We start from the raw sequence: 22,339 nt of genomic DNA, 5'->3' as shown, positions 1-22,339 counted from the left end.
TGTGCCTGTTTATGTGATTTATGAGGACACAATATTGTATAACTACATGGGTATTACACTGGTATTACACTATAAATATGTGGTATGTGGTTCATATTTCAAATAGCTTTAAAAAAGAACTAAATTATGTTTTTTTGAGAAAGTAAAAATGCAGAATGTTTCCTGTGATGGGTAGGTTTAGGGGTAGGGGCAGTGTAAGGGGATAGAAATGTGTGTGTATGGTATAGAAACCATTATGCCTATGGAGAGTCCCGTAAACCACATAGACCAACGTGTGTGTGTGTGTGTGTGTGTGTGTGTGTGTGTGTGTGTGTGTGTGTGTGTGTGTGTGTGTGTGTGTGTGTGTGTGTGTGTGTGTGTGTGTGTGTGTGTGTGTCGATCAGATAAAACATCATGACCACTAACAGGTAAAGTGAATAACACTGATCTCTCTTCATCCCAGCACCTGTTAGGGGGTGGGATATATTAGGCAGCAATTTAACATTTTGTCTTCAAAGTTAATGTGTTAGAAGCAGGAAAAATGGGCAAGCATAATTTGAGCGAGTTTCGTAAGGGCCAAATTATGATGGTAAGACAACTGGCATTTCCAAAACTGCAGATCTTCTGGGGTGTTCCTGGTCTGCAGTGGTCAGTATCTATCAAAAGTGGTCCAAGGAAGGAACGGTGGTGAACCATGCGCGGCCAAGGCTCAATGATGCACGTGGGGAGCGAAGGCTGGCCTGTGTGATCCGATCAAATAGACGAGCTACGTATATATGTATGTGATATGCCTGATCGGTGTACAGTGTATATTGATTTATGAAATTTGGAAGGGTGGTAGTAAGAATTACACCCTAAGTAATATCTGTTTGCTTTCTTATTTTTGTATTTGGAACAGACACATATAAAACAAGCCCTGAATAGACAATGAAATCAGTTGGTTGATAGTTTGTTCATTACAGCTCACATCAGAAATTTCGCACCTGTTGCTAACACCGATATCTGCAGTGAGCTGCAATATTAGAATGATTTTAGCAATGCCAACCAATTGAGGCCTTTTGATCAAATGTAAATGTGACAGGTTTCAACTTTTTCGATCATATTAAGCTAGAAGTTGAACCGAGCATTTTATAAACATGCTGTGAAACTGCATCTTCTCACAAATTATGCATAGCATAAAAATGTTTGCTGCATTTTGTTCAGGGCTTTTAGTATTCCATGGGTGCTCAGACTTTGATTTCAATAAATAATTTTATGATTTAAATACCTGAGATGAAAAGAATCAGACATGGACAAATGTCTGTGAACCTGCAAGCTAAATCTTTAAAAAAAAAATCTTACTGTAGAAATACACAGTCAACTTCATCATCACTTGTGTTGAAGTGTATAACTTTTGAAACATGTTTTTAATGTCTCTTGCCCTTGCAGGGTCACTCATGGCATCCACATGGTGCCCTAGATCTTATTGACACAGCTGGCAGGAGGGACGGAGAGGGCACTGCCAATCTGTTCACCTGAAAAACTCAATAGCTCAAGTACTTGAAATCCGGTGTGTTCACGCATCCTTATGGACTATAAGCACTATGTGACCTTTTGATTTTGCTTGACTTTGGAGAATGGGGTGCAAATAGTCAAGTGTCATACTGAGAGACCTGTGAATGTGAACTCTGCGGTGATCCGATTCATGTTGGCAACAGAGAGAGGCGCAAAAACCTCAAGTGACTGCTGATGTGTTCAGAGCTTCTGAATGGTTATGCTCATTAGTAGAAATAAGACTTGGATTTAACTAAGCGCACACCAAGAGGATTCTAAAAATCAATAATCATGTAGAGTTTATCTGAAAACAAACTGTATAATTAATGCTTTCATTGATTTGTTGCGCAGGGGAATGTCAGTTGTTGATCATTATAAGTATTTGAGATAGAAGAAACATTATTTAGAAGATGAAGCCTGGGGGCACTGCTCAACACCACGTGAAAACACTTCAGGCCTCATTCATAAAATGTCCGTTGAAACCTTCCTATCATTTGATTCTGAAATGTGCGTACATGTTATTCAGAGAACAAATGTACACCAAAAAACACACACCTCCAGAAGTAAAATGTATAAATCGCAAATGATCTTGAAATGTAGCTGAATGGTTTCTCTGCTTTGTAAACGCCACCTAATTATTATCATTAACAGTCAATGTCCAAATCCTTTTTCTTGAGAATGACGAATGGCAAGAATTGCTTCGATTTCCAAATCCCTGATGTACTCTGACTCTCTGCCACAAGGAAAAGCGCTATGTCTGCTTATGTTGCCTTCAGCATTAATGTCTTTACTGTCACTTTTGTTCAATTTAATGTAACCTTGTAAATGTTTTATTTCTTTCAATAATAAAAATTTAAAAAATCTTACTGACTTTGATCAGTACAGCAATACATTTTTAACATTAAAATATGCATAGCTAATATATAATGATCCAATATTAATTAAAAATAATACATTTATAAATTAGATTTTTTTTTTGTTGTTGAACTGAACCTTATTACATTTTTAGAGAATCATAAACATGATTTGGAGTTAAATAGAGTTTGTTTTAAACCAAAATAATCTTAAATTACCACTGTGATTTTCCTTCAACATATTAAGAGCATACCATACTGGTTTCAGGAACAGAATAAAGAAAGATTTTTATATTCTTCAATTTTTCTACTAAAGAGAAGCAACATAGTTGATACTTATATTTCTCTCTCATTTGTGTATCTAGAGTTCACTATAAAAAGACTCGAATTAAGCTATTATACGAGTTTGCAGAATTTCAGGTACATATAATGTGCATATGTCTCCCTTTTAAAACATATTTGATACTTAAGGCGAGTGTCTTGTGTGCTGTAGTCTACAGATTATTTTGTACACTTGGCTGTCAAAGGCTAAGACAGCTTCAGTCTTCATACATACTCTAAGAGCATAAAGAGCTTCTATTAAAACTTTGTTCCCTGGTCCTGCAGTTTCACTGATTAATTTCTTTTAAAGGATTAGTTCACTTCAAAACAAAAAATTCCTGATAATTTACTCACCCCCATCTCATCCAAGATATTCATGTCTTTCTTTCTTCAGTCAAAAAGAAATTACATTTTTTTAGAGGAAACTCGTCACATAATGGACTTCAATGGCAACCAAGATGTAAAGGTCCAAATGAATGCAGTTTCAAAGGGCTTTAGAGGGCTCTGCACGATCGTAGCTGAGAAAATCTCAGGGTCTTATCTAGCGAAACCATCGGTCATAAAAAAATTAAAAAAAACGCTTTATCCTCAAATGTGCAACTTCGGTGTTGTGCTTCTTCACAATGTATGATGTCATCACGTCGTAAAGGTAATGTTTGTGACGTACGTGGAAGTATCTACCCAGTGTTAAAACAAACTTGCAAAGACTAAATCAAATGCCATTATAAAAAAACAAAAAAACAATGATGTCGGATAATTTTAATGTTTTTCGGCACTAGGTCGACACGGACGTAACCTTTCCGGCGTAATGACGTCATACATCGTCAAGAAGCACAATACCGAAGTCACACATTTGAGGTTAAAAATTATAAAAACAAATGTTTTTAATGACCGATGGTTTCGCTAGATAAGACCCTGAGATTCCTTGTCTGGGATCGTGCAGAGCTTCTGAAGCCCTTCGAAACACTTTGAAACTGGATTGATTTGGACCTTCAACCAATCGGTTGCCATGGAAGTCTTTGATGGGGAGAACAATTCTGGAATGTTTTCCTTAAAAAAGTGTTTTCAACTGAAGAAAGAAAGACGCAGACATCTTGGATGAGATGGGGGTAAAAAGTAAAATATCAGGAAATTTCCATTTTGAAGTGAACTCCTCCTTTAAAGCTTCTTTTATATTAAACAAAAAGAAAATATGATCAAGAGATTTGCAAATTGTTTTCCTTTCAGTTGTTTTCTAATTCAAATAAAACAAATCTTTTAACGTGGCACTTAGAAAACATCCACAAGGAATTCTCATTTTTATTTTAGAACAAAATTTACAAAGCCATTCAAACAGTCTGTATTTTATGTAATTACTTTTTTTAAACTGAACTTCAAAAAAATCATGAATATTCAAAATACACTTTGACTTCACTGCTGTCTCTTATTATATACAAATATGTACAGGCAAGGATATTCAGTGTCTCACAGTCATATGTTTTTGTACTGGGAAAAAAAAGAGATCTCCATATCTGTTTGTATGTATGTAATTGTATAAATGCAACCAGACCAGATCCAAACTCAGTTTTTGTGATTGGTTGGTTGGCAGTCTTTATAACGGTCTGACAGGTTGGCTCAAATAGAGGTCCCATGGCTTGGATCAATGGCTTCTGGGATGGGTCCCCCGGGCACTGCCTGGTAAGAGATGGGCATAGGTGTCTTTACGGGGCTCTGGCGGAAAAGGCCTCCGTTGGGCGCCCGGTGTTTGCAGCGCATGGAGGGCGGCAGAGTGGAACTGCTGAGAGGGAGGGGGAGGCTCCGTCCGGGCACGCGGCCGACCCCAGGACCCTCCTGGAGGAACGAAGTCACGGACAGGCCCCCAGGGGGGAAATCTCTCATGGTTTCCTGGGAGCTCTGCTGTGGCCGCATGCTGCCCATGTCCAGGGCAGAGATCTCCAGAGACTGACCTGGCAGCTGCTTGTGCACCAGATCGTCCTCCATCAGCCCACTCAAACGCTGGTGAACCTGCTCCAGATCCATCTCTTTGTCCTGGGAACGACAAAGAAAACGGCGACTGAGACCGAGTCGGAGGTGAAGGGAAGATGAAAAGGTGGGGATTGATTTGTGGGGTGGAAGGCGGAAAGAAAATGAGAAATGACAATCAAAAAGCGGGGGGACTTCGAAGCAAAAACGGATGTGTATGAAAGGAACACGGAAGTGCATGTGATCTTTCAGAAAATAGCAGAAGGTGTTTACCAAGGGCTCCAACAATCACATCAGCTCTGATTAATGATAACAATTACACAACGTACTACTGACGGCGCAGAATAATCTCATAAAAATAAAATCAAATCCATCTCGTCTCCCACCCGCTCCAGCAGGCAAAAAGGTCTGAATGCTAAAACAGCTTCATATCCGAAAAGTTGCGAAATGAAAGAAATCAATGATGCAAATGAGACTGTGCGCTGGGAAACATGGGCCATAAATTGAATTGCAAACACAAGCCTTGGCGCTTCAATGTTTCAAGCTTATTCCGGAGGAGCCATGAAAGGGGTATTTCTTCATTCTTTGATACGCACTGCCGTGAAATAGCTTCGGTCATGCGCCAGTGACGCCATGGCGTGCCACTTAATGAAAGAATCAAGCCAACATTAACAGGCTGCTAACTGCTTGCATTTTTTCCCCACATAGTTCTGATAGTCATTTAATTCTCCTTCCATGCATCCTTCGTAAGAGAGTGAGAGAGGAGGGTGGACTCGACACTATGAAGCTTTCATCAAACGCTGATAACCGTTACATCCAGGGCTACCCTGTTAATCACTGTTCTTCTTCTCTGTTTTAGTACTGAAGTCAGTTCAGTAATGCATCATCCTTTCAATTTCAATGGGATTGTTCGCTCCAAAATGAAAATTCACTCATCGTTTACTCACCCTCCTGACATTCCGAACCTGTATGGCTTTCTATGGAGAAAGAATTTCAATGATTTCCAAAATGTTTTTAAAAATATATATATTATATGGATTATGTGAACAAAAACATGTTACATAATGTCTTCTTTTGTGTTTCTAAGAAAGATTTCTAATAACGAAATTCATACAGGTTTAGAACATGGCAGAGTAATTGAGTTTTCACTTTTGGGTGAACCAGCCCGTTAACTCAATTGTAAAGGTCTTTGGGTTCTACCGCGGTCGATGCCAGCAAATCAGCTGTATAGTCTACAGTTTTGTACCATTTATGGGTAATTAGAGGTGTCACATTATGAGACTATGTTTCTGAGTCATAAGATCAATGAGGAGATAATTACTGTAGAGCTCATGAAGCTGTAATAGAAAGTCTGAATGTGTCTCTAATTAAAAATGCATTAATTTCCCATTAAAATACACCCAATTTGGGGCACTTACAGCCGTGACAAACAACACAACCGGAGGCCAATGTCTTTTTGGATTCCAGATTGTGATATTTTGGGACATCAGTGTGGCCACTGAATGGGTGATCTGATGGATGATAACAGATGATGAATTTGATGAGAATGTGGAGCGAAATGGAGAGGCACACAGTGGGATTCCTGTTAGTGCTGCTTTGGCAAAGAGATTCCAGGAATAAAATAATCAGTCTCTTAATATAATGTACTTTATCAATCCACACAATATGGATGAATTAACCTCTCTGACTCAGCCTGGGTCTCTGTCATCAGTTAGCTCTCTATGCATGAGTGAGTCATAATAACCTCACTACCCACATCCACATATAATCATCTGATTGATCTAGAGTCCTAACCCGCTCCAGGAGAACGCATGTCCTTCCTCTAAATGACTTCACATTATCAAGCCCTGTTCACCCCACTGACAGGTATCCCTGCTCAGGTCTCTGCTGACCTGTGTAAAAAGCCTGCGTGTCTTCCCAGTCTCTTTCTCTCTCTGGCCAAACGTCCCGTGCGCATCCTGCAGCAGTTGCAATTTCATTATATGCCAATGAGCCAGACGCCATCTCCAGAGTGCAGCCCTTAGTGTCCTGTATGAGACCATAGAGAACCTGTGACTGCCTGGACATTGGCATATAATTGCAATAAGAAGACACAGAGAGGGATATAAAACGTAAAATGTGTAAAGTTGGTTATTGTGTGGTTCTTATTGCTTGCCAGAGCTCCAATCACTTCCTACGTACAGTGTGTATCATAAAGCAAACAAAACCATACATAAAAGAAACACTCAAATTGTACAGTCATACGGCAGACAGAACACCTTAAAGCGAGAACAAGGAGTCGGTGAAAGCAATATAGTCTGAAAGCTAGTAAAAGTTCTTATCTCTTCATGTGTTATTAATTCAAATCCAGTCAAATTTAAAGCAATTGATGAATGGAATTCATAATACAGACGTCTGATGGCTATTATTCAACGATGTCTGCAAAATGTAATATTACGTTTTTGGCAATCAACATTCCTGAACTGTAATATGTGGTTTATGATCTGTTGCTCTCGCCAACGTGCTTGTCATGGCTCAAGATATCACCAAAGGGAAAGGAGAGAAGGAGAGGAGACAAGGACGGAAGAGTAACTGCAGAACATTTGAACAAAAGTCAAAAAGTCACTGGCTTTCTCATTGCACACACTTTAGTTTAGGGATCCAGGTACAACCTTAGCCTAACAACCTATCTGAAGCAGCAGAAGAATTGAGATGTTTGTATGCAGAAAGTTACTTGGAAACATCTTTTTAATGAAAATACTTATACTAGTAGTTGCCCATAACAAAGAGCTAATGGATTTGACTACAGAAGCTATCATATCCACTTAAGGATATGGTACATCCAAAAAAGAATATTCTGTTATAATTTTCTGTGGTTCCAAGCTCGTATGATTTTCCTTCTTTTGTGGAACACAAAAGAAAATATCTTAAGCAGTTTTAATCTATTATAAAGTCAACAGGACCCCAAATTTCAAGCTCCAAAATGGACATCGACAAGTAGCGTGAAAGTATTCAACAATACAGCAACATAAAGTATAAAATAACATCAATCCTCATTAGTTTTTACACTTCTTGTGACCAAACAGCATTACGTTTGTGGTTGAAACACATGGACCAATTTCAAGCTACTTTAAAGTTCTTTTTTTAAGAGGTTGAAAGTTGTGGGTCCCATTGATTTAGACAACTGGATTTTGATAGGTAGTTGTAGTAATGTAGATTTTCGAATGCCCTGCCAGCATCTGAGGCTATCTTCATAGCAAAAATACAAGAGTTGTATGAACACAAAAAGAAAATATAGCAGTTAATATTATATAATATTCAGGTAACATCTTACTTACTACTCAAGTAAACTTTGTAGAAATGTTGTCTACTGGCATCAAAAAGTGTGACTACTAAAAGATGTTTAATGGAAAGGGGGTTTAATGGAAATCTAATACATTTGGGTCTTCTCAAATATTTTGAGATGTGGGCGTCGCACAAATAATTGGAAGCAGATGATTGCAAACGGACTAAGAATTTGGAAAATTCCAGCATACGTCACCAGACAGAAGTCTGATGTATTTTGATCAAATATTATGGGCCCTATCATACACAGAAACACTGTTGAATTTATTGTTCAATAGCGCAGTAGAGCATGTTAGTAATATGCACCTATAGGCGGGTGCGCAACGCGCATACAATCTGCTTATTATACACACAGGGATGAGCAGCACACAAACATATTCCTATCTGGAGAAGCGTTCAGTCCTTCTGCTGGCAAATGCCGCCATGTAAATAGTGAATCCGCCATGGTGCTAGCGCAACTGGCTTTTAAAGGGAATGGGTTATGAGACACTGATTGGTTTATTGAACGTTACGCCCAAAACACACCCATGACTCATTAAGAGACTAGTACAACCCTTTTGGACCATACGCCTGGCATGCCGGACGTTTTTTCCGTCGTTAAACTAGCAAAAGTGGATTTGGACATGCCCTAAGTACACTTGCGGCATACAATTCAGACCATGCGCTCAGATCGTTAAAAAAATTGCCCAATGAGGTCAAACAAAAACAAACCACTTATGTACGGATGACTAGTTTAAAATAAGATCAACAACCTTCATTTAAAAATAAATATATAGGGTGAATTATCATTTTATCCTGAAGTATTAAAAAATTTCCACAGTATATTTTGTGTTGCATGGAAGTAAGTCATACAGGTTTGGAACGACATAATGGTGAGTAAAAGATGACTGAACTTTCATATTTGGGTAAACTACCCCTTCAAATAATCAATGAATGTATCTGTTTTTTTTTTTTAGTGACTCCCTCCCCTTTCACCCTTCCCTCTTGGCTTTTCTTTAGCAACACTTGGCATATGGGAGGCAGTAAGTTCTTGATGGTCACACCTATAGCTGGGTGTACTGGAGTTCGACTAAATCAGGGCTTGCGTCAGTGGCATCTGGATCCATAAAGTAGAGTGTGGCAGTGGCTGTATAGTCCTGGGCGTGGTGGGCAGGGGTTGGCCGTAGTTTGGCCGCCTGTGGGGTCACCTCTTTGGGCTGTGCCCGTTGGCAGCGTGGCCCGTTCCACCAAGACTCCAGAGCAGCCACCAGGCAGGCCAGCAGCAGCCCCGCTGCTAGGATGCAGAAGACCCCAGCGAAGCTGTGCAGTCTCAAGGCACGGCCCTCCGGCTGAGGCTCTGCATGTTTGTCCAGGTCGCAGCGACCTTTCCGAGGCCACCACTTCTGCTTTAGAATGTCAAGGTCTCCTTTCTCCTGCAGGTCAAGGATCCTGAAGAGAAAAGGGACCGATCTTGTTATGAGGGTTATGAAACAAATCTGTCATTGCTTTAATTGGTAACACTTTAGAATAAGGCTCATTAGTTAATGTATTAACGAACATGAACTAACCATGAGCAGTTCACTTGTTACTGCATTTGTTCATCTTTGTTAAGGTTAGTTAATAAAAATACAGCTGTTCATAGTTTGTTCATGGTTTGTTCACAGTGCATTAACTAATGTTAACAAGATTTTAATAATGTATTAGTAAATGTTGAAATTAACATTAACAAAGAAAAATAAATGCTTTATAAGTGCAGTTCATTATTAGTTTGTAGTTAACTAATGAACCTTATTTTAAAGTGTTATCCTTTAATGTTGCCTGTTATATTGCTTTATGAAAAATATATTAGCAAGAGGACATAAAATGAAGCTCTGAAAAATGTACCGTACAGATGACCGAAAGGGGATAAAGAAGCAAATATTACATTCAGTGGTCACGGAAAATGACCAAGGAATAAATTATGGAATCACAGTAGTGTTGGTTTTCAATGATCTCTTCAGATTAAAGGCAGAGATACAAGGTTCTTAAATAGTGTTAACAAACTTTTCAAAACACAGAAAAAAAGAAAATCACTTCAGCAGTGGCAATGAACATTTGGTTTTCTATTACAGTCTTAGGTTTCTCTTTATTCATTGACAAGTCTTTCCTAGTTATTAATTTCAATGCAGCATACATTCAGAAAGAGAATGTATTTATAAAGAACCCAGAGCAAAAGGTCAATAACTATTGATAGAAAAGAAAATGTCAAAGGTTGAAAAATAAAGTCTGTTCAACTGCAATCGTCCTGGGTATTAATTTAAAAAGTGTTTGATTCTAATTCCCCGTAACAGACTGGCAGGTGATTGTAGAGGTTCCTTCATGAAAATGCATTTCAAGGCCTTGATGTTAGACTGATATGTGCATTATTAATTGCCGGCAAGCTTACCTCCCTAAAGCTAATTAGTATGTGAGCAGAGCGCCGGTATGAGCTGAAAATATGAATGCAAATTATAGTCAAACAAATGAAGGGCTGCAGGGTGAGGTGCTTTAAAGCCAGTGGAGAGAAGAAAGCATGGGTGGGAATGAAGATAAATGCTATGAAGAGCAGTAACTGGTGAATCAACACGATTCATGGGTTCTCCGGCAAGACTGCGTCTGCCAAGGAAATAAATGTAATGTAAACGAGAGAAAGGACAGATGATGAAAGAAAAAGGGAAGCAATCCATCACAGTCAGCCACTGTGATGTTTGCGAAGCGTCTGAGTTTTGTGATATTGACTTGAAATGATTGAAACAATGGTGTCTATCCTTCAGCTAGTTAAACGACTTGTATCGCTCTTCGCGATCGTATTGCACATATATACACTCTGAAAGGAAGAGCTCACTTCTGCGAGAAGAGATCTCGGTAGGGGCTGCCGTGCTGCAGGGCCAGGCCATATCCTTTGCTGCTCATGCTGTTTCCTGTGACCACCAGCGTACAATCATCATCTGTCAGAGCCGCATACTCTAACACCGCCAGGTCCCACAGGAAGGCATACGGATCCCGCTTCACCTGCGAGAAACCACACACGCATAGTACAGTGTTTCATTTGCCCATTTAGAACATTGTGGCAGATTTCTGTGGTTTTGATAACAGTAACGTAAACACAGCCTGGGGTTATCCTGAGATGGAGAGCTTCTCCTTTTAGTCGCTCAGTTCTTGTCAGACAGGTCACAGACATCATTGAAAATGAAAGATGTTTATTTTTCACTGAACGTCATGAGATGGCTTTGAACTTGTTTCTTCTCTGGAAACTAGCCACCCCCGCTTTCTTTTTCAAGAGATTAACACGCACACACTCGCTCTCTCTTCTCTCTCTAGGGAAAATGGCTTCCCCCCACCCCCCCTCCACCACATTAAATAAAGCAGCGTAAGCGTCCGCTTTCCTACGTCTCTTTTAGACTCTATCGCAGTTATGACAAACCTTCATATGACAAGTACAAAGGGGAAAAAATTGATGTCAAAGAAGAAATGACAAAGAAGTTATCGTCCCCTGGCTCTTCCCTATAAATATTACATTTTCCCTAAATCTTTGTAAAGTACAAATACCCGTCACCGCTTAAAATATTAACAGTTTGTCTTTCAAATGCACATCTATTAGTAGGATTTTCATACTTTCAACCTATTAAAGCATTTATATATATCTTGTTCAAAATAATAGCAGTACAATGTGACTAACCAGAATAATCAAGGTTTTTAGTATATTTTTTATTGCTACGTGGCAAACAAGTTACCAGTAGGTTCAGTAGATTGTCAGAAAACAAATGAGACCCAGCATTCATGATATGCACGCTCTTAAGGCTGTGCAATTGGGCAATTAGTTGAAAGGGGTGTGTTCAAAAAAATAGGTCTACCTTTGACTGTACAAACTCAAAACTATTTTGTACAAACTTTTTTTTTTCTGGGACTTAGCAATCCTGTGAATTACTAAACTAATATTTAGTTTTATGACCACAGTTTTTTAAAACTGCTTGACATCTGTGTGGCATGGAGTCAACCAACTTGTGGCACCTCTCAGCTGTTATTCCACTCCATGATTCTTTAACAACATTCCACAATTCATTCACATTTCTTGGTTTTGCTTCAGAAACTGCATTTTTGATATCACCCCACAAGTTCTCAATTGGATTAAGGTCTGGAGATTGGGCTGGCCACTCCATAACATTAATTTTGTTGGTTTGGAACCAAGACTTTGCCCGTTTACTAGTGTGTTTTGGGTCATTGTCTTGTTGAAACAACCATTTCAAGGGCATGTCCTCTTCAGCATAGGGCAACATGACCTCTTCAAGTATTTTAACATATGCAAACTGATCCATGATCCCTGGTATGCGATAAATAGGCCCAACACCATAGTAGGAGAAACATGCCCATATCATGATGCTTGCACCTCCATGCTTCACTGTCTTCACTGTGTACTGTGGCTTGAATTCAGAGTTTGGGGGTCGTCTCACAAACTGCCTGTGGCCCTTGGACCCAAAAAGAACAATTTTACTCTCATCAGTCCACAAAATGTTCCTCCATTTCTCTTTAGGCCAGTTGATGTGTTCTTTGGCAAATTGTAACCTCTTCTGCACATGCCTTTTTTTTAACAGAGGGACTTTGCGGGGGATTCTTGAAAATAGATTAGCTTCACACAGACGTCTTCTAACTGTCACAGTACTTACAGGTAACTCCAGACTGTCTTTGATCATCCTGGAGGTGATCTTTGGCTGAGCCTTTGCCATTCTGGTTATTCTTCTATCCATTTTGATGGTTGTCTTCCGTTTTCTTCCACGTCTCTCTGGTTTTGCTCTCCATTTAAAGGCATTGGAGATCATTTTAGCTGAACAGCCTATCATTTTTTGCACCTCTTTATAGGTTTTCCCCTCTCTAATCAACTTTTTAATCAAAGTACGCTGTTCTTCTGAACAATGTCTTGAACGACCCATTTTCCTCAGCTTTCAAATGCATGTTCAACAAGTGTTGGCTTCATCCTTAAATAGAGGCCACCTGATTCACACCTGTTTCTTCACAAAATTGATGACCTCAGTGATTGAATGCCACACTGCTATTTTTTTGAACACACCCCTTTCAACTAATTCAACTAATTGCCCAATTGCACAGCCTTAAGAGCGTGCATATCATGAATGCTGGGTCTCATTTGTTTTCTGATAATCTACTGAACCTACTGGTAACTTGTTTGCCACGTAGCAATAAAAAAAATATACGAAAAACTTTGATTATTCTGGTTAGTCACATTGTACTGCTATTATTTTGAACAAGACTGTGTGTATATATATATATATATATATATATATATATATATATATATATATATATATATATATATATATATATATATATATATATATATATATATATATATATATATATACAGAATCAAAGATATACTAGTCTTCAGTTTGGAGAAAGTGCATTAGTTAAACAAAGACAGTAACCTCTAATAGACTGGATGAACGGACACAGAAATGCAGTAAGAATAACTAAACCAGTTGTTCATCAGGTTTCTATGAGTACATTCAAGTACTTAAACAACTTTTGTTTTCATAATGCGGTCACATTAAAAACTATTTTTTTTTGTACAGGGTTCTGATGAACAGAAAGAACAGCATTTATTTAAAACATGTATACATTTCACTTTTGATCCTTTTAATGCATCCTTGGTGAATAAATGCCAGTTCAATCCATTGATGATAAAGATAACGATAACGGACCAGGGGAACGATATCATTGGAATCACTTTAAAATGTTATTTTGCTTTCCGCTTTGCTAAACTGTCCCTTGGTTGTGGCCTCATTTCCAGCACATACAATTTTCATGATATTTCAGGGGGAAAAATCATCTAAAAATGGAAACATTTCTCTTGTGATGCATGTGTATATACTACTGGACATTGTTAAAGAGCACATTAAACTAGTGATGGTGTGACACGTTTTGTGTAAGAGAATTATTGTTTGAGGGATAAAATAACTGACGAAGTACTTGTATATGTGAATCTGTTGGCCTGACAATAGCATTATTCAACACCATCCGAAGTGTGGGGGTGCTGACATACAGGCCTCTATTTCTCTGTCTTATCTCTTTTCATTATTCTGCTTAAGAAATCAATTCTGAGCCTGCTGAATTGTTAGCTTAATAGCCAGTTATAAAAAACTCTCAAAGAGATTCATGGTTTTGGTAATGTCTCCAGTGAAAAGCATGCCAGTAGATATGTGCTCTCTATAACAATAAGACGAGCTGTGAAATTGCATAGCTGCATTTTTTTGAAGTTTTATCAAAGGGTTTGATGTGGATATCAAGTGTAGATTCTCTTGGAATCTGCAACAGTTTATATACAAAGTGACTTTGAAAGTTTTACCAAACAAGCATAAATACATGAATGGATTCAGCAGCATATGAATTGTAATTTTTATGGCTCACACAATATGGAGGGATATTACATTGTCTGAGCCATGAATATTTATCTTGATACGCTAAAGCTGTTTTCTCATGCTTTCTGTCAGACTTGTATGCTACATTTCCTTTTCTCTCTTTAATGATGCAAGATGCCAGAATCATTCTGTTACGAACCTAAACAGACCGCATCTTGCTGATTGCTCTTTCTGTGTTCTGTGATATATTTGGATTACAAAGATCCACCGATAGCCAGACAGCATCAGCCACATGGTACTGCACAGAAAAGCTCTTGCCAGAACTTCAGCATCACTGACAGTTCTTACCAATCACCACACAGCTAAATTCAGCACCAAGGACAGCTCCACACCGTCTAACAGGGCTGGTGCTGATTTGAAAGGATTGAACCAGTTTAATAATAGCTTCTCTTATATTCTGTTTCAGGTGCTGTTTATACAGATATATACAATAACTGAACATATATGAAGACACACATATATATATATATATATATATATATATATATATATATATATATATATATATATATATATATATATATATATATATATATATATATATATATATATATATAAAATTGTAATAATATTTTACAATAGAACTGTGTTCAATCTATCTGTGGTAAAATAAATCCAGCCTTGAGAGAATTATTTCAAAAAACATTTTAAAAATCTTACTGACCTCAAACATTTGAACTGCAGTGTATATTGTTTGTGAAAAAAGTATACTATTATAAAGATACCCATTATTTTCAAAGACATGATATATATATATATATATATATATATATATATATATATATATATATATATATGTATATATATATATATATATATATATATATATATATATATATATATATAATACATGAAAATTAGTTTTTCTTACTGTCAGAAAGATATAAATATATACACCAAAAATATATACACCGATCACGCATACCATTATGACCACTGACAGGTGAAGTGAATAACACTGATTATCTCTTTATCATGGCACTTGTTAGTGGGTGGGCTATATTATAGTGAACATTTTGTCATTGTAGTTAATGAAAATACATAGATGCCTTGGTATTTAGGGGATAACCCTTCCAAAAACCCTTGGATTGGGCAACATATGTGGAATCTTTACATCAACTGTAAGTAACAGGACTGTGTACGTCTTATACCTTGCGGATGCCTTCAGCAGGAGAGATCACAGAGTTGTCCTGTCCCTGATTTTTATTGATAGTTCTCCACAGCTCGGCGAATGTGCTGTCTTGCTCCAGGGGGTTCGTGCCCTTCACCCTGAAATACTCGAACACAGCAGACTCTCTCACCGTTCCGTAGCTCAGCTCTGTCTGCTTGGAAAGGTCTTGAAATGTTCTGAATTGAGAAGAAAGGTAACAATAGTATAACAGGCACAAAATGCACATTATATAAAAAATAAATAAAACCAGATATATTAGCAAAATGTGGACGAATACAAGTAATATGCTGTTAAATTATTGATGCCTGATGCTCAGAATGTGCTTGCTAAATCACTGTTCACAAGTGTGTACCAGATGATTCGAGTGTTTAAACAATCTGGAGGTATATAATATGCCTCAAACTACAACATAAGAAGCTGTGAATGGTACATTTCACAACCTGCCTAAACAGTGTGAAAGGAGCATCAAACAATTAAAATCACACTCTCGTCGGAGCCAAACATTTGAGCATATCATATGGTGCTTTTCAGCTAACTAAACATATCACTTTATTATTTTTTGCTGTCATAAAAGCAAAGCTTTATATGCATGTAATTAAACATTTCATACAGTCATACCTCATAATAGTTTAGAAACCAAATGAAATGAATCACAATTAATGGAATGGTATAGTAAAAAAAAAGGCTATAGTGCATATAGGGCTATAGAGGCTGAATGTTTAGCATTGGTGTTGGTGTTATACGTATGTCCTCACGCCAAATAATACTACTACAGAGCCAGTTTATTACAAAATGAATTTTTGATTTCATCATTATCTAGTTTTAGGAAATTTAAAACTTCAAAAATATATCTGTAGTGTGTGTACTGCCTCCACTCAAAAAACTCTTCTCTGAAAAACCTCTATTTTTTTTTTTAATCAAGTGGCTTATAACCTGTGCGACATGTCCTTCACCTCTTTATAATACTATTCATCTCAAATGCACTCATGAATCACAGAGGTGTGAGGTTGAGCTAATGAAATGCTATGGGGGTTAATGAAAGACCCTTATCTAACACTACCATTACTGCTTGAACTGACCCTCTCTAAGTACCAATCTAAAAATGTGAAAATCTTTTTCTGGTTAACATCTGCAACAATACGATCTACTCCAGATTATAACAATGAAAGAGCTCATGCAACAATCAATCCCTAATGCAAAAGCAGACAAGGCACAACACTTAAACTGTCACAAATAATGAATCAATGCATACACATGATGTATTAATTAATTATTTGAATTATTAGGAGGAAAATAATACCCCGTGACAAAATATAGTTCTAAATGAGCTTGCCGTTCACAGCTGCTGCTTTCCATCTGCAACTTCTGATTTCACGCAGTCCATGTGTGATGTTTTTAAGGCAGCAGGCTGCTCTTCCCTCCTGCGTAATGACACTTTGTTGCTTCTCCTTCTGGTTTTAGTGGGGGAGTGATTTCACGTTGAGATAAGCATCTTCCATCACCCTTGACAAGCTATTTAACAGGACCCATTCCATTCCATTTTTTTTTTTTTTTTTTTTTTTGCAGATTCAATGAGTCGGATTGTAAATCTTGAGATGATAAATCAGAACAATTAATCAGTTTAATTATAGTGGTACTGCCACAGCTGGAGGAACTATGGAAATATGTTACATTTGGTGTCATCTTGTTGTATGGTAAAGTCATTTATACTCAAATCCCAACTGAGCAGCTTTTGTAGTCTTAATTATCTTTATGTATATGGATGCAGAAAAACAAAACAAAAGAAACAATCACCTTTACAAGAAAAAATTATATTTTAAAATATATTGAAAAAAAAAGTTATTTTAAATTAACAATATTTAACAATATTAATATAATATACATTTTCTTTCAAAAATTCTTTCAAACTCAACCTCCAACTTTTAAACATTATAGTAAATCTAGTCATTAACAATTATTTTTAAATTCTAATCTTTACATGTTGCAAAAACAAACAAACAAAGAAAAAAAAAAGCTTGCGTCTGTATCACTGAGCCCAGTTTAGTCTAAGACCCAATTTGACCCACAGCATCATATCATTACACTGAGATGAGATGCTGTATGCTCTTGAGGCAAGTGTAAGGCTCTGGTTAGAGCCTCCTTGGTTATTCGTAGGGTTAGGGGAGAGCAGGCACAATCTAACGTTTTTAACGCTCAGTTTTTTCCCCCACATTCATTTCCCACATGTACAAATATGTGGTTTTGTTACATTAATACGGTGTATACTTTGTAAACTTTTTTCTTGATTTACACCAAAAGAATGGAAGTACATTGTAACATGTGAGGGGCACATTTGTAACAGGACCAAATTACAGCTTAAAATGTTACCTGAAATAATCAAAATCATATCCAAGACCAACTAAAATATTTTTCAATGAAAATAAATGTATTCATTTTAAATATATTACCAATATAATAATTTTGGAGTTTGACAACAAACATCCAATTTTTTTTTTTCTAAATAATGTTGATAAGGCACCTATAAAAACACTCAGTTTTATCATCCTGGCATGTATGAAAAGTTTTAAGCCTTGAATGTTACAACTAACTCGCATTTGGTTGTATAATAATAATAATAATAAACAGGTTGTTGGCTGAGCAGTTATAATTTTTTAGCCTCTATTAATAGAGGTTGATTTTGGGTTGCTCTTGAAAGCCACAGGCTATGGTCCCTGAGCCTGAGCCATGCTCCCTTAAAGGAGCCCACGTTTAAGGTTAGGTTGAGGTCTCCAGGCCTTTGAGCTAGTGCCCTGGAAGGAGTCCTTTCTTTTTGGAATTAGACTCTTCTTTGAGTCATGTAGCTTGGGCAAACTGGCTGTAGGGAGCAGTGCCACTGACAGCTAGGCTGGTGCAAACCCATGGGGGGACTTAACCATGGAAGTTTCCATGAAGTTAGCCTCTTTTGCTTGTTAAACCCAATGTTGACAGCACAGCCCCTCAGCATGACAGTGTGAGTATTCTCGTTACCCATAGTGCTTCGATGCAATGCGAGTTTCGTTTCGAAAGGGAACATCTTGGATTATGACTGTAACCCTGGTTCCCTGAGAACAGGGAATAAGACATTACATATTTTTGCTATGCTTCAGGGCTGCCTGTGGATGACATGTTCTCTGTTTATACTTCTGGGTTGTACTAGTATGATGTCAGAGCTGTCGTCGGCCAATAGGATTGCCGTTATTTTACAGGTGCTTTAGTCATCAGTCACGCTGAGGCGTTGCCCATAGCGTTCTCTGTTCTCAGGGAAACAGGGTTGCAGACAACACACTGCAGGCAGCAAAGAATGAGCAATAAGCTTATAACACATGATGTGTTCTTGCATTAATAAACAGCTAGTCAGATGCAGATGTGTTTTTGATCTTGACACTGTTGTAAAAATGTGGTCACGGTGAGAGATGCTAAAAAAATGGCAAAAAGATAGCTAGAGATGATCAACTGGAATTTTTTTTTGATTGAATATATATATATATATATATATATATATATATATATATATATATATATATATATATATATATATATATATATATATATATATATATATATATATATATATATATATATATATATATATATATACATACATACATACACACACACACCTAAAGGATTGTTAGGAACACCATACTAATACGGTGTTTAACCCCCTTTCACCTTCAGAACTGTCTTAATTCTACATTGCATTGATTCAACAGCGTGCTGAAAGCATTCTTTAAAAATATTGTCCCATATTGATAGGATAGCATCTTGCAGTTGATGGAGATCCAGGGCACGAAGCTCCCGTTCCACCATATCCCAAAAATGCTCTTTTGGGTTGAGATCTGGTGACTGCGGGGGCCATTTTAGTACAGTGAACTCATTGTCATGTTCAAGAAACCAATTTGGAATATTTTGAGCTTTGTGACATGGTGCATTGTCCTGCTGGAAGTAGCCATAAGAGGATGGGTAGATGTTGGTCATTAACGGATGGAAATTTGTCAGAAACAATGCAGGTAGGCTGTGGCATTTAAACGATGCCCAAATGGCACTAAGGGGCCTAAAGTGTGCCAAGAAAACATCCCCCACACCATTACACCACCACCACCAGCCTGCACAGGGGTAACAAGGCATGATGGATCCATGTTCTCATTCTGTTTACACCAAATTCTGACTCTACCATCTAAATGTCTCAAAAGAAATCGAGACTCATCAGACAGGCAACATTTTCTGTCTTTAACTGTCCAATTTTGGTGAGCTTTTGCAAATTATAGCCTCTTTTTCCTATTTGTAGTGGAGATGAGTGGTACCAGGTGGGGTCTTCTGCTGTTGTAGCCCATCCACCTCAAGGTTGTGCGTGTTGTGGCTCCACAAATGTTTTTCTGCATACTTCGGTTGTAACGAGTGGTTATTTCAGTCAAAGTTGCTCTTCTATCAGCTTGAATCAGTCTGCCCATTATCCTTTGACCTCTAGCATCAACAAGGCATTTTCGCCTTGAATGTTTTTTTTCCTTTTCACACCATTCTTTGTAAACCCTAGAAATGGTTGTGTGTGAAAATCCCAGTAACTGAGGAGATTGTGAAATACTCAGATCTGGCACCAACAACCATGTCACACTCAAAATTGCTTAAATCACTTTTCTTTCCCATTCTGACATTCAGTTGTGAGTTCAGGAGATTGTCTTGACCAGGACCACACGCCTAAATGCATTGAAGAAACTGCCATGTGATTGGTTGATTAGATAATTGTATTAATGAGAAATTGAACAGGTGTTCCTAATAATCCTTTAGGAGAGTGTATATATAAAATGCAACATATAAGGTATTTAAATTTCTATAAATAAGTTTAAAATATACATAGTTTAAAAATAGATTTTATCTAAGTAGATATTGATACAGTATGTGTGATTATTTGCCATAGATTTGGTCAATTAATCAGCATATTATTTAAAATCTTTAATTGACTGATAGTCCTAAAATTGCAGGTAGTAAGTACAATCTCCATGTCTCTGAGTTTCTTGAAGCAGTACAAATCAATTGAGGCGCTCTAACAAGGTATTATTAATTGTAATATGAAAATAATTATTTGAGATCCATTTTCTTGTTTTTGTTTCATTTTGTATGAGAATGCAAAATGGTTCTGTTTTGAATGAAGCTTATTTATCTGTTTTAAACTAAACCAATAAAAATACATTTTAACCACATCATTAATCATGCAAAATTAAAAGGAAGACTAAATGCTCACAAAATAGTTTACAAACAATTTGCAAACAAAATTCAAAATAGTACGCCTACATTTTATACAAAAAAATGACATTGAAAATGAAGAGAGTCAACTAGCTGGCCAATCAGCAGCCATTCCACCAGCCAATCACAGCCTACTGACCTCAGGGGACCTCAGGACTGAACACAACATTTGTCAAGCCTGAATCCCATTTTACATCTAAGGCTGGTGAGAGATATGAAAGACTCCCAGTGGACTCACAGTGTGCTAACGATACCGTATCATGCTCCAGCAGGGCTGCCTGATTTTAATAACAGTTACAAACAAGGTGATTAGCACAACCATAGCAGCTGTGGATGCTGCCACTGAGAGACGGAGGAAATAATCCCCTCGAGCCTCAACACACACACACACACACACATGCACGCACACACGCACGTACGTACATACGTACACACGCACAGACACAGAGCTGAATGAGAAATGTGACAGAAGCAAACTCTCCATTAATGCTCCAAAGAAGAACATTTGGGCAAACAGTGTCGAGTCTTTTTGCTAGCGAACTAACAGGTCCGCCAGGAGTATAAAGTCAGAATTCAGAGGGACAGAATGCAATAAGCTTCTCCCACCTTGGATTTTCTGCTGGGCTGAGAGGGCTGAATTCAATGAGCAGGCAGATAACATTTACAGAGGCAGGAAACTATTTGCACATCAGGTATAGGGCATTACCAGTTCATACAAGACAACTCTCATAGTCAAATAAGAGGGAGGTTTTAAAGCAGAAAGCATTTATTTCTGCTCTGACAAAGCAATTATCCTTCTGTAGTGAGGAAAAAGAATTCACTGCCGCTCTTTTGTGGTACATTGTTATCTGACATTTGTACACTGTATATATACAGTACAGACCAAAAGTTTGGACACATTACTATTTGTAATATTTTTGAAAGAAGTTTCTTCTTCTCATCAATGCTGCATTTATTTGATCTAAAAATACAGATTTTTTTTTTAAATGTGATATATTATTACTTTGTAAACCCTAGAAATGGCTGAGCATGAAAATCCTAGTAACTGAGCAGATTGTTAAATACTCATTAAAATTGTGAAATAAATAAGTATTTAGTCAGCCACCATTTGTGCAAGTTCTCCCACTTAAAAAGACGAGAGAGGCCTGTAATTTTCATCATAGGTTCACTTCAACTATGAGAGACAGAATGAGAAAAAAATACACAAAATCACATCTGACTTCTGATTTTTAAAGAATTTATTTGCAAATTATGGTGGAAAATAAGTATTTGGTCACCTAGAAAAAAACAAGATTTCTGGCTCTCAAAGGGTATATAACAAAGTATTGGGATGAACTTTTGTTATTCACCAATTACTTATTGTCCACCATAAAATGCAAATAAATTCTTTAAAAATCAGACAATGTGATTTTCTGGATTTCCTTTTTCTCATTCTGTCTCTCATAGATGAAGTGAACATATGATGGAAATTACAGGCCTCTCTCATATTTTTAAGTGGGAGAACTTGC

The 22,339-nt window shown here is 37.4% G+C and overlaps 1 protein-coding gene across 4 annotated transcripts in view; it reads right to left on the bottom strand.

The window, feature by feature from the left end:
* Positions 1 to 3,953: 3,953 nt before the first annotated feature.
* Positions 3,954 to 22,339, bottom strand: part of grid1a (glutamate receptor, ionotropic, delta 1a) — a 386,141-nt gene continuing 367,755 nt past the window's right edge. For 2 of the 4 annotated variants that reach the window (XM_067455445.1, XM_067455443.1), the window contains exons 13-17: positions 15,553 to 15,748; positions 10,816 to 10,982; positions 9,161 to 9,401; positions 6,542 to 6,677; positions 3,954 to 4,715 (exon numbers count right to left, since the gene is read on the bottom strand). In XM_067455445.1, coding sequence (XP_067311546.1) covers positions 4,327 to 4,715; positions 6,542 to 6,677; positions 9,161 to 9,401; positions 10,816 to 10,982; positions 15,553 to 15,748 — 1,129 coding nt within the window. In that variant the 3' untranslated portion in view covers positions 3,954 to 4,326. Of the gene's footprint in view, positions 4,716 to 6,541; positions 6,678 to 9,016; positions 9,402 to 10,815; positions 10,983 to 15,552; positions 15,749 to 22,339 lie in introns of all 4 variants that reach the window. The other 2 variants (XM_067455444.1, XM_067455446.1) reach the window with 2 other exon arrangements.

The sequence above is a fragment of the Pseudorasbora parva genome, chromosome 10 (assembly GCF_024679245.1).
Source record: "Pseudorasbora parva isolate DD20220531a chromosome 10, ASM2467924v1, whole genome shotgun sequence".
Taxonomy (NCBI): Eukaryota; Metazoa; Chordata; class Actinopteri; order Cypriniformes; family Gobionidae; genus Pseudorasbora; species Pseudorasbora parva.
Note: the sequence above shows the minus strand (reverse complement) of the source record. Positions and strands in the feature narration are given on the sequence as shown.